Source organism: Geotrypetes seraphini, chromosome 9 (assembly GCF_902459505.1).
Source record: "Geotrypetes seraphini chromosome 9, aGeoSer1.1, whole genome shotgun sequence".
Classification (NCBI taxonomy): domain Eukaryota; kingdom Metazoa; phylum Chordata; class Amphibia; order Gymnophiona; family Dermophiidae; genus Geotrypetes; species Geotrypetes seraphini.
In genome coordinates, this window is record NC_047092.1 from 439,897 (window position 1) to 457,868 (window position 17,972).

Below are 17,972 nucleotides of genomic sequence, written 5' to 3' on the forward strand. Positions count from 1 at the left end.
AGAGGTGGGGGTGGACTTCAGGGGAGCAGGGAGTAAGTGGTGAGTGATTTGGGTTTAAAAAAAACATTTTGGCATTAGGTGGGATATGGAAAAGGGCATAGCCTTGATCATTAGGCTACCAGGGAATTAGGTTGGACTCAGTTTAGTCTTCTCCATACATCTTTCTATACGAATACACTGCACAAATAATTCTTCCATAGGAGCCAAAGAGTCCAATCGCGCAAACTCCTCTCCAATAGGAGCTGGAAATGGGCATGGAGAGCCAATGCGTTCCAATTCAAATCATTCAGTACGCAAGCGGAGCCATTCCCCAATGTGAGACCAAGGAGGAGAGGGCGTTTTTGTGCTTACTTTGTAAAACATGCATACTAAGGGAAGAATTCATCAAAGGGCACAACTGCATTTGTGCATGTTAATTGTGTTAGCGTGCACTAATGATTAGCACATGCTAAATGCTAAAGATACCCAGTAAGGGCATCTTTAGCGTTCAGCGCCCTTTGATGAATTCCCCTGTAGTACTACTACTAATCACTTATATAGTGCTGAAAGGCGCACTCAGCGCTTTATATTTTGCCATTTATAAATGGTCCCTGCTCGGAAGACCTTACAATTTAACTTGGACAGACAGACATGACATATAGCAAGTACGATTTGTACACTTGTACGTTGGATTAATTTTCTAACGGAAAGTATGAGCATCCTTTCTTTTAAAAAACTGGTGTAATCTACTTCGTTATCTGCTATACAAGTTAAGCGGCTGATTATCAAATGACCTCCAGTTAACTATATGTAAGCAATAATTATTTGTAAGTCTGCATTTGTCCTACCTGTTCCCAAGAATAATACATGATATCTCCCATCGGCAGCATTCACTCGGTCCACAGCTATCGTGGTATACTTGTAGTGTGTGCCTGTTCTAATGAGCAGTGGCCTCTTCTGTATTGGATAGATGGCGTTGAACATTAGAGGGTGGTTTCTGATGAAGGTAACCACGTCATCTGGGAACTCCTTGGTCGTTCGCACGTTGGGTGTAAAAGCTCCTCCCGGGCACTGTAAACATATGTGATTCATACAACACAGGTTTAGCTATTAAAACCAGAGTAACGTATAGGTCTTTTTGGCAGAGGCCAGACAATATACAGTCCATCTCAACAATACAAGTTCAAAACCTTACTCCCCCAGCTATGGAATCCCTCAAGGATCTATACTATCACCCTTACTGTTTAACATTTTTCTTTCACCGTTACTTAGTTTATGCCAATCTATTGGCTTTTCTTCATACACTTATGCAGATGACATTCAGCTGTTCCATCCTTTAAATCCCAAACATACAGAAGAAATCGCCCAGATCAATAAAAAACTCGACATTATTAAAAACTGGCTTGCCGAAAATAGACTAGCACTAAATATCCTTAAAACAAAAGCAATACTTTTTTTATGGAAACAAGGAGTAAAGATAGCTGCTCCTTTTATCATCAACAATATTCATATAGATTTAGTTTCTTCATTAAAAATACTTGGGGTTGTGATTGATGAAAATTTTTCCTATCATGAACATATTAGCAACGTTGTCAAATCTTGCCTCTATAAATTGCGAATGATCCGTTCAATTTCTAAATTTCTTGAACCTAAATCTCTAAATATTCTATTACATTCACTGATAATAACAAAGCTTGATTATTGTAATGCATTATTAATTAATGTTACACAAAAAGAAAAAAAACGGTTACAAATAATTCAAAACATTGCAGTCAAACTTTTACACAATGGTAAAAAGTATGACCATGTAACCCCCTATATGATCGAGTCGCATTGGCTCCCTATTACTCACCGCATAACATATAAAATTTTATTGCTAGTATTCAAAACTCTATCCACAAACGAACCTTCATTCATAAATTGGATGCTTATCCCACATAATTTATCACGTTCTCTTCGTTCTTTAGCACAAGGGTTACTGGCAGTCCCTTCTTTAAAAGTGGTAGGTACCAGACGTCATGACATGTTTTCAATTGTGGCCCCCCAGACTTGGAACTCTTTGCCACAATACATAAAAAATGAAAAGGAACTCAGTCTTTTTAAAAATAAATTAAAAACTTTCCTTTTTAAAGATGCTTTTAATCTTTAATATAAATACTTTTATTACTGTAGTTAAGTCATCCCTCCTTATGTCTTTCCCTTGAATGTTCCCTTTTTTTCTTCTCGAAACATCTATTATGTAACTTTTCCCCTTTTATCATTATGTGTCTTTGTCTGTTTATGAGTCTGTTTTTTATTTAGTACTTGATATTATTAATATGTCTTTTAAAATGCTTATGTTTGTCTTAAAATGTTTATGTGTTTGTCTGCTCATGAGTCTGTTTTTTTATCTCGTACTTGATATTATTAATATGTTTTTAAAATGCTCATGTATCTTATTGTAAATCGCTTAGTAAATTATGGATAAGCGATTCATCAAATGAATAAATAAACATAAACATGAATAAATAAACATAAATGGAAGTTGAATGTTAATGTGATCAAGTCAGAGATGGCAGCTGGGTCCTAACAGGCAAGATTTATAATAACATTAATCAAGAAAAAGACATTTCAAGTTATGATACTCATTAAACCTTTGGAATTTCTAATCAGTTGATTTCTTGGCATCATCATAAAATAAATTAGAAACATAAAAACATGATGGCAGATAAAGGCCAAATGGCCCATCTAGGCTGCCGATCCGCCGTAACCATTATCTCTTTCTCTCTCTGAAATATCCCACTGCCTATCTCAGGCCCTTTTGATTTCCAACACAGCCTCTACCTCCACCACCTCTTCTGAGAGACAGTTCCATGCATCTATCACCCTTTCTGTAAAAAAGTATTTCTTAGATTACTCCGGAGCCTATCACCTCTTAACGTTATCCTATGCCCTCTAATTCCAGAGCTTCCTTTCAAATGAAAGGGACTCGACTCGTGTGCATTTACATTTCGTAGGTATTTAAACGTCTCTACCATAGCTCCCCTCTCCCGCCTTTCCTCCAAAGTATACAGAATGAAATCTTTAAGTCTGTCCCCATACGCCTTATGATGAAGACCACTTACCATTTTAGTAGCCTTCCTCTGGACCGACTCCATCCTTTTAATATCTTTTTGAAAGTGTGGCCTCCAGAATTGTACACAATATTCTAAATGAGGTCTCGCCATAGTTTTATACAGGGTAATCAATGCCTCCTTTTTCCTACTGGCCATACCTCTCCCTATGCACCCTAGCATCCTTCAGCTTTTGCCTTCCTCTTTTCAACCTGTTTGGCCACAGGTGCTAGAGACAAAAATGAAGCTGGAATTCAAAAAAGGCATGGGATAAGCACAGAAGATCTCTAATTAGAAAATGGATGGTATAAAAAAAATTTAAATAGCTGCATGTGTGTGGATGTGTCGAATGGCATGTACAGTAGATAGTGACTCTGGCTGTGAAGAACTAAGGCTGGTGCCAGGCAGACTTGTACAGTCTGGGTTCTGTATATAACAATCCACTTAGGGTTTCGACAGCAACTTCAGTGGCTGGAATGTGAGGACAGTGCTGGGTAGGCTTGTATGGTCTGCATCCTGCAAAGGCTTAGTACAGGATGCCCGGTGCAGTACTTGGAGAGACTCCCCAGGAAAGAGACTTAGGAGTACTGGTCAACAAGTCGATGAAGCTGTCCGCGCAATGTGTGGTGGCGGCGAAAAGGGCAAACAGAATACTAGGAATGATTAAGAAGGGGATCACAAACAGATCGGAGAAGGTTATCATATTGCTGTACTGGGCCATGGTAAGCCCCCACCTGGAATTCTGCATCCAGCACTGGTTGCCGTACATGAAGAAGGACACGGTACTACTCGAAAGGGTCCAGAGAAGAGCAACCTAAATGGTTAAGGGGCTGGAGGAGTTGCAGTACAGCGAGAGATTAGAGAAACTAGGCCTCTTCTCCCTTGAAAAGAGGAGACTGAGAGGGGACATGATTGAAACATTCAAAATAATGAAGGGAATAGACTTAGTAGATAAAGACAGGTTGTTCACCCTCTCCAAGGTAGAGAGAACGAGAGGGCACTCTCTAAAATTGAAAGGGGATAGATTCCGTACAAACGTAAGGAAGTTCTTCACCCAGAGAGTGGTGGAAAACTGGAACGTTCTTCCGGAGGCTGTTAAAGGAGAAAACACCCTCCAGGGATTAAAGTTAGACAAGTTCCTGCTGAACAAGAACGTACATAAATAAGGCTAGTCTCAGTTAGGGCACTGGTCTTTGACCTAAGGGCCGCTGTGAGAGTGGACTGCTGGGCACAATGGACCACTGGTCTGACCGAGCAGAGGCAATTCTTATGTTCTTATGTTTAAGTCCTTACACAACATAGCTCCCAGCTACATATCAGCCAAACTCCCACTTTACATCCCAAACAGACCCCTCCGCTCCCAGGAGGAAACACGTCTTCAGTTGCCCCCTGGTCAGAGCCTCCAACTAGACAGTGCCAGATGAAGGTTATGCTCTTATTTCTTACCAACTACTTCCTTACATCAAATCCCTTGATGGGCTTCTGAGTTTTAGAAAAGCAATAAAAACCTACCTCTTTACCTAACTCTTCAGGATAAGCTAGCATACAGAGTGTAATTCCCAAACCACTGTGTTCCTCATAAATGTTCAACTGACTCTGTCCTGTACAAGCTTCATGCGTCTGCTAATCCAGAACAATTGAACTAGATGCATCTCACTACAGCCGTATTGCTTTAGTCTTCTGTGCCTTGTTTGTTAAGTATCTACTATAATAAAATGCTAAGTGCGCATGCGCACTTCTACCTGCGTGTTCCGTGATCCGTATGTCCGTGGCAGTCAGAAGTGTGCATGCGTGCTTACAACGGCCCCACACAGTACTCCAATGCGCGAAATGCCCTGGCAGTTGAACCCAAAATGAATCGCGGCCTCACACAGTACTCCCGCGCTTACAACGGCCCCACAAAGTACTCCAAGAAACCCATCTGACCCTCCCACCGCGGTCTGATCCTCCCATCCGACCCTCCCTTCCCGCGGTCTGGCCGGCTCCGGTAGTCCCTTGCCGCCCTCCCTCTGCTGCATCTCTGATGATGTCATCAGGGACGTGCCAGAGTAAATCAGGGCAGTAGAAGGCCACGAAGCAGCGTGTTTAGAGTGTTGCGGCTGCTCCTGGACTTGGGAAGTTTGTTAGGACCACGGGAATGGAAAGGGGGGGGGGTAGGATAAAATGCTGCTGCTGCTGCACAGTGATGTGGAGGGGAAGTGAAATGCTGCTTTTGCTGCTGCACAGAGAAGTACAGGGGGAGGGAAATACTGCTGCTGTTGCTGCACAGGGAAGTGGTGTGGGGGGAGGGAAATGGATGGGGAGGGAATGCTGCTGTGGCTGCTATTCTAAAGGGAAGTGGGGGGGGGAGTAAAATGCTGCTGTTGCTGCACAGGGAAGTGGTGTGGGGGGAGGGAAATGGATGGGGAGGGAATGCTGCTGCGGCTGCTGTTCTAAAGGGAAGTGGAGGGGAGGGAAATGCTGTTGCTGCTGCACAAGGAAGTGGGGTGGAGGGAGGGAAATGCTGCTGCACAGGGAAATGGAGGGGAGGGAATGCTGCTGCAGTTGCTGCACAGGGAAGTGGGGGGAGGGAAATGCTGCTGCTGCTGCAGAAGAAAGACATATGGCTTTGGGGAAGGAGAAAGGGGACCTGAAGGGAAAAGATGGCAAAAGGGGTGAAATAGGATCAGAGAGAGATGTTACAGGGTGTGAGATAGGGACAGGGCGTGATGAAGGTCTAAAGGGTACAGAGGACTAAGGAAATGGTAAAATGTGAGGTGGTGGGACTGGGATCAATGGGAGGAACGATCCAGCCATGGTACAGGCGGGGCATGGGTGGCTTCAGGGTATAGGTGGCACTATTCTAGAACCCATTACCGTAACAAATGTAATGGGCTTAAACACTAGTTATGTATAATACTAGGTAACCCATTCTGAGCTCTCTGGGGAGGATGGGATATAAATCAAATCAATCAATCAATAAGCTGGATTCGGATAGGCTGGAGTAGGCTTCGATGGGAACTCCAATATTTGGAATGTAAGAACAGTGCTGGGTGGACTTCTGTTATTATTTATTTATATGCCGCCATACTGGGGAGGTTTAAGCAGCTCACAGCATGAAAAACAGAACATACATACATTTTCAATAAAAAAATCTCAATACAATACAGTAAAAGGCAGTGCATACATTTCAGCAAAATGGCCTATGTTGCAGAAAAGCCAAAGAAAGACCATGATGAAGTATTTCACATCACACTCATTGTTGGATTAATCATGAGAGTGTGACTGTTATCAAACTGGATGGACCATTCGAGTCTTTATCTACCATGGAACTATAGATTTGGCGCTAAGTACACCCCATTGTAAAGCCTACTTCTTGACATCAAATTATAGAAGTACCCCCACTGCTATGGTTTCATATTACGAAACAGGACTGTACGAAGAATGTAAGGAATACTGGTTACAGTATTTACAGCAATCAACAGACACAGTGACCCTCACTGACTGCTGGAATGAAAATTCATTTATAATTAAAAACTAGGGAAAACTGCACTGGAGTACATTTAACCTGCAAAATGATTGGAATCACCATTAAAATAATGGACTTCCTTATGCAAAATATCTTCAGCTTATGAACTACACTTGAGAGAGTAATGTCAAAGAGTCCTGAAGCAATGGAAAGTACATAAAAAAAGATCAGTGTATTAAATTAAAGGTTGAGGCAATCAAACAGCTCCATAGAAGCCATTACATCAGACACCGAGTCTGGTGCTGGTTTAAACATTGGTGTATTTTTATTCATAAGCACCAGCTCTAGGGGTGCTAGAAGAGTACCTCCAATATTTTTTGCAGCACTGCTCAGTAGTGTTGCCCAATTCGCTGATTCAAATTAATTCACCAATTCACTTTGGTGAATCAATTTGAATTGATTTGTTTTCTAAAAAAAAAAAAAAAAAAAAAAAATCGGACTTGTTGATTCAGTGAGTCCTGACATACCTCCTGGTCTCCTAAAACAGCAACAGCAATGGCAGTGGCCAGCCAGCAGATGCAGCACTCTGAACAAGCTACTCCTGGCTGCCCCACTGGGGCCTTCCCTCTGCCTCATCACTGATGACATCACTGATAATGTAGCAGAGGGTAGCTCTGGCAGGGCAGGCCAGAAGCAGCCTGTTCACTACGCTGCCTCTGTCTGCCACCTCTGCTGCTGCTTTGAGAGGCCTGGAGATATATCAGATCTCACGGAGGGAGGCAGGTGGGGTTGGTGGGGAGCTGCTGCACAGGGGGGAAGGAGGGATGGAAAACTACTGCACAGGGGGATAGGAAGGAGGATGGGATGGAAAGCTGCACAGGGGAATGGGTGGAAAGGGAGGAAAACTACTGCACATGGGGGGAAAGAGGAAGAATTGTTGGATGGGGGGGGAAGAGAAGAAGAGATAGATGCAACGGAGGTAGAAATGGATGAGAGGGAGAGATCCTGCATATGGTGAAGGGGAGGGAGACATAGATTAAGAAGAAGAGAGGGAAACAAAAACTGTGGATACAGATGTTTTGGAGATAATTTATTAAACACTGACATATAAAACCATGAAAATTCAATTTAAAAAGTACAATGATAAAAAATATTGTGATAAAAATCCAACCAGACCCTACACGGTCTGTGTTTTGTCGAACACGTCTTCCTCAGGGGTCCAATAGTTTGCAAACTCACATATATAGAATTGGCCTGAAACAGTCTATTGTCTTTAAACATGTGAGAAAAGAACACCGCAGACAAGCTGAAGTAGCAAAAAAAATGCTAAGGCTTGTTCGGTGGATTGTTTTCACTGTGGATCATTGGGTCTCCCCATTTTTCTTTGTTGTGAAGAAGAGAGGGAGAAATGTTGGCCATAGGGAGGAGGGCAGGGTGAGATGGTGCATGGGGAGAATAAAAGAAATGTGCATGGTAATGGAGGGCAATAGAGAGGCTTGACCTAGGGCACAAGGCAGGGAGAGAGAGAGATGGTAGACAGTGGGAAAGAACAATTGGATATGGCAGTGGAAGGGAAGATACAAAGATGGAAGATGGATGGTGAACACAGAGAAAGAAGAAAACATCAAGAGGGCAGGAGACCCTGGCGAGCAAGTTAACAGAAGATAAGCAGAAACCAGATCTTGGGCCCAACATGATTTGAATAATAAAATGACCAGACAACAAAAAAAAGTAGAAAAAAAAATTTCCTGTATGTTTCATGACCAGAGTAGCAGATCCAATGATCGCTTGATTTAAAACGACCCTGTCCTGTCTATTTGAGTTCATTGATCCCTATCAAATCAATTTTGTTTTTTTTCCATTTGATCTTTAACAGTTTCCAGTTTTCCTTGATTCACGCTTCATACGTTCCATGTTCCTATGTTAAGAATATCTTTATAGCTTCTGATCTCCCTTTTCTGTCCAGCAACATCAGCATCAGGATGTCCTGGTGGCTTTGATCTGTCAGCTTCATACATAAACACTGGGCATACTCTCGGAGACAATCAGATCTTCCCTAGTAGCATGGCAAGTACCTTCTGACCTAGGAGACCATCTTCCAGCACTATACGTTGACTCTTTATGTTTCATCATCATCAAGTTTTCTTGGCAAAATACAGAAGCAGATTCTCGGGCCTTTCATCTGTGCAGTATAAATTTAATGTTGTCGCCATTGTCACATGAAATGCAGTCCTCCGCCTCCAACATAGGATGTCCAGGGCAGTACTTGGAGAGACCTCCCAGGAAAGAGACTTGGGAGTTCTGATCGACAAGTCGATGAAGCTAACCACGCAATGTGCGACCGTGGCGAAAATGGCGAATAGAATGCTAGGAATGATAAGAACATAAGAAGTTGCCTCCGCTGGGTCAGACCAGGGGTCCATCGCGCCCAGCAGTCCGCTCCAGCGGCGGCCCATCAGGTCCATGACCTGTAAGTTATCCTTTGTCTAAAACCTTTCAATCCCCATTTTTCTTCTATCTATACCCTTCCATAATCTTATCTCTACCTCTATCTATATCCCTCAATCCCCGATAAAGAAGGGGATCATGAACAGAGAAGGTTATCATACCGCTGTACCGGGCTATGGTACAACCTCACCTGGAGTGCTGTGTCCAGTACTGGTCTCCGTACATGAAGAAGGATACGGTACTACACGAAAGGGTCCAGAGAAGAGCAACTAAGATGGTTAAGGGGCTGGAGGAGTTGCCTTACAGCAAAAGATTAGAGAAACTGGGCCTTTTCTCCCTCGAACAGAGGAGATTGAGAGGGGACATGATCGAAACATTCAAGGTTCTGAAGGGAATAGACTTAGTAGATAAGGACAGGTTGTTCACCCTCTCAAGGTAGGGAGAACGAGAGGGCACTCTCTAAAATTGAAAGGGGATAGATTCTGTACGAACATAAGGAACTTCTTCTTCACCCAGAGAGTGGTAGAAAACTGGAACGCTCTTCCGGAGTCTGTTATAGGGGAGAACACCCTCCAGGGATTCAAGACAAAGTTAGACAAGTTCCTGCTAAGCCACAACGTATGCAGGTAGGGCTAATCTCAGTTAGGGCGCTGGTCTATGACCAGAGGGCCGCCACGTGAGTGGACTGCTGGGCACGATGGACCACTGGTCTGACCCAGCAATGGCAATTCTTATGTTCTTATGTACAGCATACCCTGAAGAAAGCCATAGCATAATGGCTGAAACGTCGGTTCTACCTACCCAGATGTGGCGAGACATGGAAAACAGCAACAATCATGATGCTAGCCACAGAAGCCTTTGAGAACATTCAAGGGAGCATGTTTTACTCAAGAATTGGGTAAGAATAAAACCTACATATTTGTTCCCAGTTTAGAATGCATTTACACAGGTCTGTGGAAAAATTTCCATGTAGAGATTAATGTCTGCTCAAAGGCTTGAGTAGGTTTTTTAGAAAGCACTCATTTTGCTGGGATCATTCTTGTTCATCCCATATGGTCTATTTAAATCTCCAAAATGAAACCAACTTAAAATTGTGGTCTCGTGATTTAATTGGCAGCACTTACATGTGACACGGGGCAGATACATGTGTAAGTGTCACCACTTACAGGTAGACGCTGTCATAGTGTTAGAACCATGTGAAAGTGCCGACTCCTCCATGTAGAATCTGCCAGGATTTTGACATTCATTTGGCCAATGTGTTGGATTCTAAAGTGGTGGCTCCCACCTAAAGCAGAAAAACCCAACAATGACACTGTTACAAGAACTGTCAGTGCCCAAGTAGTTATTCTCTGAATCATGTGTAAAATGAGAAGATTCTCAGTAATCAAGAAATGCATAGGCCAAAAAATGTGGCAGAATGATAGTTTTCCAACTCTCCGAGATAGGCATGAACTCCACAGTTCTAGACTGGTTCTCAAAATTCTTACGTTCCCGCTCTTACACCGTTAACATGAACGGCACCTCATCTTCCCCCTGGAAACCGACATGTGGAGTCCCGCAAGGTTCACCTCTATCCCCTATTCTTTTTAACATCTATATGTCCTCTCTGAAATACTCCATCTATCCCCCTTATGCTGATGAGATCCTTGTCCTCCTCGAGACCGACTCGAACCTCACTAACCTCTCTGAGAACATTTCCTCATGTATAACGAACCTCCAATCCTGGGCTCGGTCCAATATTAGACCATTTACCCCCCTCCATCCCATTGTCCTCCGGCTCCACACTACAGCTTGAGTTCTCAAGCAAAGTCCTAGGCATCATCATGGACTCTTCACTATCCTTCAATGACCACCTCAACTACTTGGTAAAAAAACGCTTTTTTAGCCTTCATATGCTGAAGAAAGTGAGATCCTGTTTCCATCAAAAATACTTTGCCATCCTTGTACAATCCATCATCCTCTCCAGATTAGACTATTGCAATTCTATCTACTTAAGCCTAACTAAGAAAAGCCTCCATAGATTCAGAATGCCGCGGCTAAGCTTATTTTCACAAAAAGTAAATTTGACCATGTCTCACCACTCCTGTCCAAGCTTCACTGGCTTCCAGTAATCTCCAGGGTCCACTTCAAATGTGCCTGCCTAACCTTCAAGATCTTACATGGCATCCTTCCTTCCGTTATTTCACTATCTTGGAATTCCTCAAATCCTAATTCCACCAGATCCTCCCAAAAATTAAAACTATCCTTCCCTTCTATAAAAGGTATATCCCTCCCCTTTATAAAAGGACATCCCTCCCCTTTAGAATCACTGAGTTCTGGAACAACCTTACATCCCCATTCCGAAATTCGAGCTACCTCCAACTCTTCCATAAACATCTGAAAACTTGGCTTTTCTCAAAAATGTAACACTTCCCCCCTCTCTGGCACTCTAAAACCCTCTATATCTTCTTTACACTTAATCCTATAACCCTCCTATGGAGTTCCTTTCTATCTTAGCCCTGTAAACCGTGCTGAGCTCTACGATTGCGGAGAAGGTGCGGTATACAAACCTAAGGTTTAGTTTAACTAAACTAAACTAAACTAAACTAAACCTTAAGTTTATATACCGCATCATCTCCACGAAAGTAGAGCTCGGCACAGTTTACAAGAACTTAAAAAATGAGAAAGGAAGGGAAAAGGTTTACATAAGTTTATAAATAGAGTGGAAAGTAAGGGAAAAGAAATTACATGTTAGAGAAGAGCCAGATTTTTAGTTGTTTGCGGAATAAATGGTTTAGTTTAGTTTAGTTTGGAGTTCAGGAAGGGCAATCCAGAGTGTGAGGCCAATTATATTAAAGATTCAAGAGTGAACAAATCATATCAGGTATTGATCTGATGAATGGAGCAATCTTGATGAAGAGTGTGATATTAGAAGGTGAGGAAGGTATAAATGTATGCCACAGTTACGAGTATCTTATAGACTAATAAAACTATTTTGAATGTAATTCTGTGGGAGACTGGTAACCAGTTCTCAGTGTGGAGGAGGTGGTAATGTGGTCTTATTTCTTCTAGACAGTGATAAGCTTCATGGCCAAACTTTGAATAACTTGAGGACAGTGAAGATCCTTTATCCTGTCACAGTAGTCCAGGCAAGTGGTGACAAAAGAGTGAACAACAATGTGAAGGGCCATCTTATTAAACAGGTGGCGAACAGAGTAGACTGCCCACACAGTGATTTGTTTTATTTATTTATTTATTTATGTAATGGATTTGATAAAGCGTTCTATCACATATAGCATGAAGACAATGTGCACATAATAGTTTATATCTGTAAACATTTCTAACACATCAACATAAGACAAAGCACTGTAATTGGTATTCCAGAATCACAGTGTTTTATTGAGTATCCTCTTAGCATCCTCCATTTAATTTACTGCTAGAAATTATGGGGTTTAATTAGGCAGGAGAAGATTCTCCCAGTTAAACCCCCGTCAGTCAATATTCAGTCCCTTTTAAGCAGTTAGTGCAGCTAAATATGTCTACTGACTGTGTCCCCCCCCCCCCCAACTGGATAAGTTAGAGTTAAGTCGGTCTCTTCTTCGGTGGCCAGCAGTGATTTTCAGTCCATTAAGAGGCTAACTGACCCCCAAAAGTTAGGACAGAACAACAGCTATTGTACTTTGAGTGCCAAGTTAATTGGGCATTGGTCTGAAAATTGGCCAGTGCCAGCTTAATTTCTGGGTCAGTGGACACATCCAGATGTTCATGCCACAACATTGAATATCTGGAGTTAGTTCAGCTGGTAGCTGGAAGTAGCTTATTACCACTGTGGGTCACTTAAAGGCAATTGTGAATTATCCATATTAATATTAATAGGATTTACTGCATGTGAATTGTAAGCTTAATAATGCCTTACCCTGGGCATCTGCATAATTTATTTACATCATTATGAGCTATAAATATTACTCACAGTGCCTGGTCTTGGATATGGAATTCTGCCCTGATAGGGAATCAGCTGGTGGTTGGGTCCATCCTTATGCGCAAAAGGTCCGTTAAATACAGTCTGGATGTCAGACAGGTGATACACACAGACTGCTGAGCCTTTAAATACTGAACTGAAAAACAGGAAAATATGTTCACTAGTTTCTCATAAACTGGTATCCAAAAGGTATCCCTTTTTGAGGCCCACTGAGCTTCTTTTGGCAACTTCCTATGGGTGCGACCTGGCAGAGGAAAGGCCCCACCAGTCATTCAGGAGCCCTCCAAAACAAAAGCACCACACAAGCCATGAAAGCTAGCTAGCCTCAGACAAACGGAGAGGTGGACCCACACTCTTCCACCAAAACTTCTTAGGCAAAAAACTTTCACACAAGTTTAAAGTTAGCAGGTGGGAGCAAAAAAATAGCAGAGATTGATTAATGGTAAAAACCACTGAACACAAACAGGCCAGGCCGACGATCAGGGCCTTAGCGCCAAATCCAGGCTATCCTATAACACAAAACACAAATCCAAAAGGTGAGCAATTTCATTTCCCTTTTGGGTTTGTGTTTTGTGTTATAGGATAGCCTGGATTTGGCGCTAAGGCCCTGATCGTCGGCCTGGCCTGTTTGTGTTCAGTGGTTTTTACCATTAATCATTCTCAGCTGTTTTTTGCTCCCACCTGCTAACTTTAAACTTGTGTAAAAGTTTTTAGCCTACGATGCTTTGGTGGAAGACTGTGGGTCCACCTCTCCGTTTGTCTGAGGCTAGCTAGCTTTCTTGGCTTTTGTTTTGGAGTGATATTTTTTCCTTTTTGGACTATACTTCCCTCCATTCCTCCCTGTTTTCTGTGCATGTATATACTTATGCACAAGGGCTAACATTCTATACATTTACAAATACCAGGACAGAGAGAAGTGGATAAGTCAAAAGAAGCTCAATAAGGGCCTTAATAAGGGATACAAGAAGCAACATGGACCATAGTTTGGCATCAAGGGTTGTAACGTCTGTCTAATTGCTCTAATACAGCATTTGGCTAAATGCAAGCAGTAACTATTTCTACGCAATGTTTTACGAGTACAAACAATAAATTAACAGAGGAACTGGAGTAAATAAACCACAAATTAACCTCCAGTAACAATTGCTAGATGAAATGCCATAAATCTTGGTTCTATCTGAGCAATTTCCACAGGAGGAAAAAGAGCTTCTCTAACGAACTCCCTCATCACACTCCCTGTTATTTTGGGGTTTCTTTAAGAAAAATGCCAACATAGTACCTTTAAATGTTACTGCATAAAGCTCTAACACAGACTTTAAGTGCTAAAAATCACCTATTTCTTTAACTGCCTTTGTACATAAGCAGAGTAAGACACAAAGACACTGGCTGGGAGTAGCTGGTGACTGTTTATTTATTTATTTCATTCATTTTCTATCCCGTTCTCCACAACAAGCTCAGAATAGGTTATAGGTTAACGGATTACAATTTGCCATAGTTACACATACTAGGAATCTAATATCAGTATCCAAAATATACAGTTTATAGGTTAAATTAGTCATAGTTACAGTGCAAGATTTTTCAATACAAGTTTTTATCCTAACGCAACACTTATCAAGGATTTATAATAATAATAATAATAATTTTATTCTTATATACCACCATACCCGGCGAGTTCTAGGCGGTTTACATCAGTTAGATTAGGATCCGCGTTGACAAGCAGATTTACAACAAATTATCAGATATATAACAAATTTTAACCAAACTTGATAGAGGAGGAGGGGAGATTGGGGAAGATGGGGAACAGAGAAGCTATCGTGGAGGAGGAGAAGAGCGGGGGTATTGTTAGGTATGTTTTTATTGCTTTCCTAATTTTATCTCGCTTATTGGTGACTGAAAATGAGTGGTTAGCATCAAGGAATAAGCCAGCAATGTCAGAGGCATTCCAGGGACAGAGTGAATAGGTCCACATAAATTGCTGTCCTATGGCTAGTTAGTTCTGACTATCGAGTGCTCTAACGACTGGATACATCTCTGCCTACTTCTGGCTGAATCTCAAACGGACTGAGATTACCCACTTAACTCTAAATTTGCCTTCCCATATTTGAAAGCAATTTCTCAGCAAGTAAAATAGTTACCAGTGAAGCTCTCTGAAGACTTCTCACAGCCTTCAGCCCAGAGCTTCCATTCATTTAAAGAGACTCACCTCTACTCCATATATGAACATAAGAAGAGCCCTACTGGGTCAGACCAATGGTGCATCTAACCCAGTATCCTGTTTCCACAGTGGCCAATCCAGGTCACAAGTACCTGGCAAAAATCCAAATTGTAGCAACATTCCATGCTATCAATCCCAGAGATAATCAGTGACTTCTTCCCCCATGTCTGTCTCAATAGCAGACTATAAACTTTTCCTCCAGGCACATATCCAAACCTTTTTTTTTAAAAAATGGTCTGTGTAAACCGCAGTTACCGCATCCTCTGGTTTTAAAAGTATTTCCCTGTAACTTCATCAAGTGTCTCCAAGTCTATACCCCTCAAGATTTTGTAGACTTCAATCATATCTCTCCTCAGCCATCTCTTTTCCAAGCTGAAGAGCCCTAACCTCTTTAGTCTTTTCTCATACGAGAGGAGCTCCATCTATTATCTTGGTTACTCTTTGAACTTTTTCTAAATTCCACTACATTTTTTGAGATATAATGACCAGAATTGAACACAATACTCAAGGTGAGGTCACCCCATGGAGTGATATAGAGGCATAATATTCTTAGTCTTATTTACCATTCCTTTTCTAATAATTCCTAGCATCTTGTTTGCTTTTTTGTCTTCCGTTGCACATTGGATGGAAGGTTTCAGCAAATTGTCTACAATGACACCTAAATGTTTTTCTTGGGTGCTGACCCCTAAGGTGGACCCTAGCATCCGTTAACTGTGATTCGTGTTATTCTTCTCAACGTGCATCACTTTGCAATCATCCACATTAAATTTCATCTGCCACTTGGACACCCAGTCTTTCAATTTCCTAAGGTCTGCCTGCAATTTTTCACAGTCTGAATGCGTTTTAACAACTTTGATCAATTTAGTGTCATCTGCAAATTTAATCACCTCACTCGTCGTCCCAATTTCCAGATCATTTATAAATAAGTAAAATAACACCAGTCCCTGTACAGACCCTTGCGGCACTCCACTGTTTACTCTCCTTCACTGAGGAAAATGGCCATTTAACCCTGCCTAATAACCAGAGGTATTTAAATATTTCTATCAGATCTCTCTACTCCCACCTTTCTAGCAAAATATACATATTGAGATCTTTAACTCTGTCCCCAGAGTTGGTGAAGACTTTTGATCATTTTAGTAGCCACCCTCTGGACTGACTCCCTCCTATTTAAAGGTGCAGTCTCCAGAAGTGTATACAGAACTCCATATGAGGTCTCACCAGATGCTTAAGCAGACACTCTTTCAACTACTTTATCCTCCTGTTGATGCATACATCCCTGCCACGTTTAAGTGCCTGCCTTAATTCTAGCTCTATAGGTGATGTCATTGTAGGTACCTAGGTTTGGGTATAGATTGGGCTCCTACCACCTACATGGAGATGCTCACTTGTAGACTTGCCAAATACTGAGAAGGACATCAAGGGAATAATTTTAAAAGTCTAATCTAGACATTTCTCAAATGATTCCTATAAGCACCGGTGCAATATATAAGAATGTACATATCTTCAAGCTTCTATACAAATACATACAGTACAGGTAAGCTCCAAGTAGAACAGACACTAATCGTTACCTACCAATTAAGCACTTAAGCACTTAAGCAATTAAGTTGTAAAAGAAGAGAAAGAGATAGCTGACAGGTTAAATGAGTTCTTCACGTCAGTCTTCACGATGGAGAATATAACCACCATTCCGTAACCCGAGGAGATCGTAATAGGAGACCAAGACGATAAGCTGGTCGATTTAGAGGTAAGCCAAGAGGATGTACTCAAGCAGATTGACAGACTAAAGAGCGACAAATCGCCGGGTCCGGATGGCATTCACCCAAGGGTACTCAAGGAACTAAAAGACGTAATAGCGGAGCCACTTCGACAGATATGCAACCTATCCTTAAAAACCGGAGAGATCCCGGAGGATTGGAAAATAGCAAATGTCACGCCCATCTTCAAGAAGGGCGCAAGGGGGGACCTGGGAAACTACAGGCCGGTGAGCCTGACCTCAGTCCCGGGAAAGATGATGGAGGCACTGATTAAAGACAGCATCTGTGAGCACATCGAAAAAAATGGGCAGCTAAAACCAGTCAACATGGCTTCTGTAAGGGTAGGTCATGCCTCACAAACTTATTGTACTTTTTTGAGGGAGTGAACAGCCAGGTGGATAAAGGGGAATCTATAGACATCATTTACCTTGACTTCCAAAAAGCCTTCGACAAGGTGCCACACGAGAGACTGCTTAAAAAGATATGGAACCACGGGGTACAAGGGGAGGTCCACCGATGGATCAAAAACTGGCTGGCAAACAGGAAGCAGAGGGTTGGCGTAAAGGGCCACTACTCAGACTGGAAAGGGGTCACGAGCGGAGTTCCGCAGGGGTCGGTGCTGGGACCGCTCTTGTTCAATATCTACATAAATGACCTAGAGGCGGGAACTAAGTGTGAAGTCATTAAATTTGCAGATGACACCAAACTATACAGCAGGGCTCAAACCAAGGAAGACTGCGAGGATCTCCAAAAGGATCTAACGCAGCTGGAAAAGTGGGCCGAAAAGTGGCAGATGAGCTTCAACGTGGGGAGATGCAAGGTCATGCACGTGGGGAAAAAGAACCCGATGTTCACATACAAAATGGGGGGAACACCACTAGGGGTTAGTAACCTGGAGAGAGACCTGGGAGTGATGGTAGACGCAACACTGAAGGCATCGGCGCAATGCGCCACAGCCTCTAGGAAAGCAAACAGAATGCTGGGTATCATTAAGAAGGGTATTACGACCAGGACGAAGGAAGTCATCATGCCGCTGTATCGTGCAATGGTACGGCCGCATCTTGAGTACTGTGTCCAGGAC

The 17,972-nt window shown here is 42.3% G+C and overlaps 1 protein-coding gene across 1 annotated transcript in view; it reads right to left on the reverse strand.

Moving 5' to 3' along the window:
• Nucleotides 1-17,972, reverse strand: part of SEMA3C (semaphorin 3C) — a 126,060-nt gene that overhangs the window by 22,339 nt on the left and 85,749 nt on the right. Inside the window, exons 11-12 of the mRNA XM_033959070.1 lie at nucleotides 12,917-13,061; nucleotides 828-1,050 (exon numbers count right to left, since the gene is read on the reverse strand). Of these exons, the coding sequence (XP_033814961.1) occupies nucleotides 828-1,050; nucleotides 12,917-13,061 (368 nt within the window). The remainder of the gene's footprint in view (nucleotides 1-827; nucleotides 1,051-12,916; nucleotides 13,062-17,972) is intronic.